This window comes from Lepisma saccharinum, chromosome 27 (genome assembly GCF_977018435.1).
Source record: "Lepisma saccharinum chromosome 27, izLepSacc3.1, whole genome shotgun sequence".
Classification (NCBI taxonomy): Eukaryota; Metazoa; Arthropoda; class Insecta; order Zygentoma; family Lepismatidae; genus Lepisma; species Lepisma saccharinum.
The window spans coordinates 16,926,774-16,933,844 of NC_139255.1; the positions used below are offsets into that span (position 1 = coordinate 16,926,774).

At 41.5% G+C, this 7,071-nt stretch overlaps 1 protein-coding gene across 1 annotated transcript; it reads left to right on the forward strand.

The window, feature by feature from the left end:
• The first annotated feature begins 3,155 nt into the window (after positions 1–3,155).
• LOC145980168 (uncharacterized) lies at positions 3,156–4,887 on the forward strand. Its single transcript, XM_083113205.1, has 3 exons — positions 3,156–3,173; positions 3,997–4,223; positions 4,665–4,887. The coding sequence occupies exons 1-3, from the start codon at positions 3,156–3,158 to the stop codon at positions 4,885–4,887; spliced, it is 468 nt and encodes a 155-aa protein (XP_082969331.1).
• Positions 4,888–7,071: the final 2,184 nt, after the last annotated feature.

Consider the following 7,071-nt stretch of genomic DNA (forward strand, 5'->3'; position numbering starts at 1 on the left):
CGAATATGAGCTGGTTACACCCATGACATTCTTGGCTTGCTGCAAATGCTCCAACACGGTTCACTATCACATCATAATGTTGTCTGGCATTATCATACAGAAGGTATATAAATTTTGAAACATGTTCAACCTGTCCTTCAAACAGAACATCTTTAGCATCACGAAGATTGTTGTATACAATAATTTTATGATCTGTGAGAACTTGCTGAAATTTTCTCAGTTCAGGAATTCCGCTTCCGGCACACGCATTGTCTGTCAGATCTACATCTGCTTTCCGCATAAGTTCGAAAACAGGTTTAAGAAGATTTCTATTTCTTCGATACTGTGAATAGGACGGATCATTATCAGCATGGGCTTTTCCTATTACCAAAGCTTCAGCTAAACAGAGTGGTTTTTTCCTATTCGGCACACCGACGATACTCCTTTTTTGCGTGCTTAACATGTAATTAGGTAAACAATATGTTCGTTTACCTCCACCACCTCCGACAGGTATATTGACATGGTCGGCTCGCAAAATTAACCGATCTGTAGCCGTGAATGTTTTCGCACTCTGCAATATTTTATACATAATGTTCCACACCATATCACTGTGTAACTGGTCGCTTCTGTGCCAACCGACATAAATATCTTTCACGGTTGGGTCAGATATGTTAGAGAGAGTTAAACCTATCTTGTCTTCATCCTTGGTGTCTTTCCTAACATAGGTGAGAAGATTTTCAACACCTTCACGGATCCATGTGTGAGGATCGACATTTTCTGGAGGGTGCGAGAAACTGAATTCCACACGACGTCCTTTGGAACGGAATTTAGGATATTCACGTTCTTGAATGTTATGTAATATTATGTTCCCTATTTGTTCACGAGGCACTGTATCACGTTTTCTTTTCTTACCTCTTCTATCTGATACAGAAGCATTTTGGGATAACGGTTCTGCTGAGGGTAAAGGGTCCGGTCTCCATGACGGTCCTGGTAAAGGTTCCGGGTCTGATCCGGATGCGGTGTTTCTGGAAGTTCCTGGTGATGTGACGGCTATCTGCTTCTCCTCGGCAACTGTGGATACAGGATCAGATGTCGATGACGGGCCTGGCGACTTTTCGGAAATATCTCTCCATCCTTCTCCGGTAAGATCGGGTACGAATGATGTCACGGTCTGTAGTAGACGGTCATATTCCTCTACTAGGGAGATACTTTCTCCCGCGATGATTTTTTGCGCGATGATCGTCAACACTTCCCGCAACTGTCCATGTGTTGTGTAATATCCATCACGATAACGTGCTAACAGATCGTCAGCGGATAACTGTACATCCATGATCGTACGATGACTGTTTCACGAACACTGTGTTGTGGAGAGAACGCTTTTCTTTATATACGCAAGCATGACAAAGCAGTTATTTCCGTTCCTAACGGTTCTGCTGGCTGATCTGTAAACTCACCGGAAACCTGTAACAGTCCTCTGGTAACCGTCTTCGCCTTTTCTGGCTGATATAAATGCTCATGTTAAATTCTCGGAAAAAGCTAACTGTCTTCACCAGATGTTTTCCTGGCTGATATCAAACCCATGTAAAATTCTCGGTAATAGCTAACTATCCTCACCAGATGTTTTCCTGACTGCTATGAAACCATCTAAAATTCTCGGAACTACTTAACACTCTTTTCCAAACGAGCCTAATGACGAGGTGAGATGACAATTAATTGTTTAATATTACGTAGTAACCGTCGGTGATGTTTACTGACACCTATCTGTTGTAGGTAAATTGAAAAACTCGAAAAACATGTCCGGAAAATTTCGAAGGGCCGTCCAGCCGTCCCTGATTGGACTAGAGTGAAAGCACTTGCAGATTCGGAATCTGTACGTCAACACCTTTAAATAGAGTATATGGACGGAGGTCTACGGTCAAAATAACAAAAACCAAGATGGCGGCCCCCATTGTCATGACGAGGTGAGATGACAATTAATTGTATAATATTACGTAGTAACCGTCGGTGATGTTTACTGGCACCTATCTGTTGTAGGTAAATTGAAAAACTCGAAAAACATGCCCGGAAAATTTCGAAGGGCCGTCCAGCCGTCCCTGATTGGACTAGAGTGAAAGCACTTGCAGATTCGGAATCTGTACGTCAACACCTTTAAATAGAGTATATGGACGGAGGTCTACGGTCAAAATAACAAAAACCAAGATGGCGGCCAAGATGGCGGCCCCCATTGTCATGACGAGGTGAGATGACAATTAATTGTATAATATTACGTAGTAACCGTCGGTGATGTTTACTGGCACCTATCTGTTGTAGGTAAATTGAAAAACTCGAAAAACACGTCCGGAAAGTTTCGAAGGGCCGTCCAGCCGGCCCCTAACTGGACTAGAGTGATAGCAATTGTAGATCCGGAATCTGTACGTCAAGAGTATGTGGAAGGGGTCTACGATCTGAAATACAGACACTCTACATTGTCGTCAACATGGCGGCCCTATTGTCCGGCCCTGTGTGATTTAACATAAAATTGATTTGCCATATCTGTGCATTTTCAAAGGGCGACTCCGACTCTGTCTGGCCCCGGGAAGAAATAATAGAAATAACTTTGCATTTTGAGAGGGGTTCGACTCCCCCCGTGTGTCCTAAAAACAAAAAAACAAACTGATTGCTTTAATTTTGTATTTTGCAACGAGTCCACTCAAACCCTGTGAAAACGAATTTTCCATATGTGTAGGTCGACTCTGATTCTGTTTATTTAAGAAACAAACGCAATTACAATAACGCTACATTTTCAACATCATCTATTTCACGATGTTCTTTCTCAGACGTTCTGTGAAGACTTAACAAGGAAGTTGGTTTTGCAATTATATCTCCATACTTTTATTATCTGTCTGGATGAAACAAGGAAGTACTATGTACATAACGTTATCAGAGTCAACCGGATGCAACAAGGAACTACTGTGAAACTCATCTCAGAACTGCAGGCCTCAGTCCCGCAATTTCCTCCTTGTAAATCTGTCATGATGTAATAAAGAACTCCAGTCACCGCAGTTTAATCTCTTCTACAGATTTCCGTGTAACACGCTTGCTAATGACTTAAGCATGTAAGGAAGTCTGCAGAACTTCTGAAACAGATTTTCCTCCACTCATTCTGTTACTTCGTGCTGAATCAAGAAGAACGTGCGATGGCTGATGGAAATTTGGTGAGTACCTATTTCATATTCGTATTAAAATAACATATTTTCTGTATACACCATATATTTTTATTACAAACAACTATTATACATATTTCATTATACCCATTAAATGCAACACCTCTCAATGTAGACGTTATATGTACAATCTCGGGTTCGATTCCTGATGGAAACCTATGGTTCTGTGCATAAATTTAAAATCAGATAGATTGTTTAATTATCCCACAACTGAACGAAACGTGTTAGTGTATTAGTAAGATTAGTAATGTTTATTCGTTCAGTTTTCTCTTTTTTAACATCTCCACCATCCGTTCCTCTAGCTCTTTCCCCGTTCCCCCTGTTTTCTTATTTTCTGCTCTTTCATTCCTTACACTTTTAAATAGTTCCATTAACTCGAAACAGATTCTTAACGATAAATGCGAGGGTACATATTGGACTCGCTGTATGTTTTCTACAAAATCACCAAACACTGCCGCGTTTCTTTTTTTTTTCAATAATGAAGCTGAATATTTTCACCAATGTGTCCACCTTCACTTCAAAATCTTTACACGTTTCTTCTAGTCGGTGCAATAAATCTTCGGACAACCCGTTTTCTTCGCAGAAATTGACGTAGCTGGCTACATGCTTTTCTACTTGTCGTGCGTGAACTTTGCTCCACAAATTTCTTCTCTCGTCTGTTGTAGTCCCTGTCTCCTCTTTTACGTCACCGAACAGTAGACTGAATCCTAGTGGCAGCGTAGTCATCTGAAAATAGACAGACAATATATTAGTTATATATATATTTTACACAAACTGTAATCACTGTTATATATTAATTCACACATATTTTCAGGAACGTAACATGCAGCAGGGGGAGGCTCTGCGGAATGCTTTTGATCAATATCAAATAGGAATAGAAGAACAAGAGCACTTCGCAGAGCTCACCAGGGATGTTAGGAGGTGCCTGGAGGAGCAGGAGGACATCCATCGGCAATACGAGCAGACGTTGGCCGTATTCGCACTTCGGCGTCGACTCAATCGGGAAAGAATGAACGACACTTTCCGTTATTATCGCCAAAGGTAATTATTTTAATTTATTTCTTATAACATTGTATATTTTGACATGGTCCGACAACCTATCGACTATCCTTGTAGCTCAATTATGGACAGATGGAAATTTAAATCTGAAAAATAAAATCGAAAAAATAAAATCGAAAATATAAAATCGAAAAATTAAAATCGAAAGACTAAAATCGAAAAATAAAATCGAAAAAATCGAAAAAGTTTAAAATGTTTTAAACAAGTTTAAAACGTTTTTGAACAAAATTGAAATAAAAGACCCTCAGTCACGATCCTGTTTCTCCCAGACCTCACGTTTCAAAATGCCCTCAGTTGCGGCCGGGTTTCACATGCATGTTCACCATTTTCCGATTATATATGTCACATACCACTTTTTCTTTTATAGCCAATATCTACATGGAACCGAATATATTTCTTTAATTATTATATATTGTTTTTCAGAATGGGTCGACGCAATGCTCGTAGGGCCGACAACCTGCTTCAACTGATACCTCCTGCGGTCCTCAGAGGTTATGTTCGTCCTCCTTCTCCTGCTCCGGAAGAGGAGGAAGATCCACCCCTCATCAATTTGGTGCAGCGGGAGGAGGAGGAGGAGGAGGACGGACATCGTACGCCTCCATTACCTCCACCAGAGGACCGGGAACAGCCAACCCCCCCACCATAGGCTGTACATCTCAAAAATAAACCTCTGCTGCCACAGGTAATGATTTTTATTTTCTCACCTTTCAAGCTGTATCGTTTTCTGCTTCCGACGTGTCAGTCTCCTCTATTATTTCGGGGAACTCACGATGTGGGCCTGTACCTCTCGAAAACTGCTCTTCAACTTTATGGACACTGGAAATAAAAGCATATTTTGATCTTAGATCGTTACGCCGTAACGGGTTGTAACAATAGTCGGCTAACTCTTCTAAATCTAATGCAGTACCTTTTACTCCTAATGTATCGCTTACCGACTCCTGTAGGGGTACACTACTGTTAAACCACTGAAATATTTCACCCAGTGATAACATAGACTCCCGATATTGTTTTCTAAATATCTGCATCAGAGTTGCAACATCACTATAATTCACTATCATGTATTTTTTGTGACACCCCACTCGGTACAGCAGGGGAATCTCCTCATTCAGTAAATGTTCCAAATTTTCGTACCGTGTCAATTCGACAGCGGCACGCCCACAATTTAAACTCTCATCCGTCATCATGATATATTTTGTAACCAGACAACGTGGAGGAACATGCAGATCGGATATATCTACATGTTCCGAATTTAGCTCCGATTCTGTCTCCATACAGATGCAATCTTTTGAGGAAATTCCCGATACTACAGTAAAAGGTCCTGCATTATATCCGTGAGATGCTATCTCACCGGCTACACGATTGCTCCACACATGGTACGGCAAATGACCGTATACAGGTGCTCTCTCGAAAAGGTAATGTGTCTCACATAATCCTGTTCTACGACTCTTGATGTACTGCATGCTGATCGGAAAACCATTACTTTCAAGTTCCATAAAATTCTCATTCACTAGATCTCTATTGTAAAATGTTATTAAAAGAGATTCCCTGTACCTTAAAGGACTATCAAAAACCAACACTTTGGGACTATTACTCTCAAATATTTTCGATTTAACACCATGCAGTCTTTTCGAATCGGAGACTGTTACAGGGTATGCAAAACACATTGCCTTCCTCGGAGAACGCTCTATGTAACCGTACAAAGGATTATACTGCATATTTTTATCAGCATCATGTTTTCTTTTCCTCAACGTTTCACCCCTACCACCACTACTTTTCTTTCCACAGCGTCTCAACTTCTCATATTTGTGTTGTGCAGCATTCTTTGCTTCCCACGATCTACGAAATTGCTGTTCCGTAAAATACTTAGGAACGCTCACGTACGGGCTGTCATCCTTAAACATTTCAGGCTGTACCGACGACCGTGGTGTCCGTGGAGGAGGCGGCAGTAGACGACTACTTCGTGATGTCGTCGTCGCTGGCAACAAATCTGGAGCAGCAGGTTTCATCCCCATTACACTGCCGACAAATTGCAATATCCAGCCCCCTATACCCATTTTACACTTCTACTCACCTCAAGATAACCCACTATATATATATATATACCAGGTAGGATTGATCCGTTGAAACTGATCACTTTTCTCACTATAGTATCTGAAACTGGACAGGCGATTGTGCTGGCTGAGCTGTGGACTGTTATCCTGCAGACAGTTGTACCTCTTATGATGCATATCTGGTTCGTTCCTTTTTATATACCTTCCTCCCGACGACCAACACAGTCATATTCGTTACGTAATCTCTCGCGCAGAGCATCCAACGCCCACGTGCCTCTCCTATCTTCTTCCTGTCCTGGTACACTGTACACACTCAACTCTTCCGAGAATCGTATTTTTTTTACTCTGTATAATTTATCTACATCCGTCTTCTCCGGCAATATTTTCTCCTTATGCTCTTTCTCCATCACGTGCTATCTCACAAGCTTTGCAGATAACCCTCCTTCCAGCACAGCATTCAACAGACTTCTAAGAATACAACACACCATTCTTCTGTCACACTCATTCCGGAAACCCGTATCTCGACATTTCCAGACCACCGCTTTCATCCTGCTCATTTCAACCATTCCGCACATCATTCATCCGGTCCATGCATATCACTCTCAACCGTCCACGCACACACATATCGTTCACCAAATCCTGGAACCACTTAACGATAATCTTTCTCGCAACACCACACCGATTAACACCAGACATCGACCATTACTCATTCCCCGAAGCCCTACTCTCATCCCACACAATTTCTAGAACTCGAACACTCAACACTTCAACGGCATCTG

Bases quoted from the DNA above. Each gene is read 5' to 3' on its own strand.
- LOC145980168 (XM_083113205.1), top strand. The intron at 4,224-4,664 runs GTAATTATTTTA...ATTGTTTTTCAG, and splicing joins TTCCGTTATTATCGCCAAAG to AATGGGTCGACGCAATGCTC.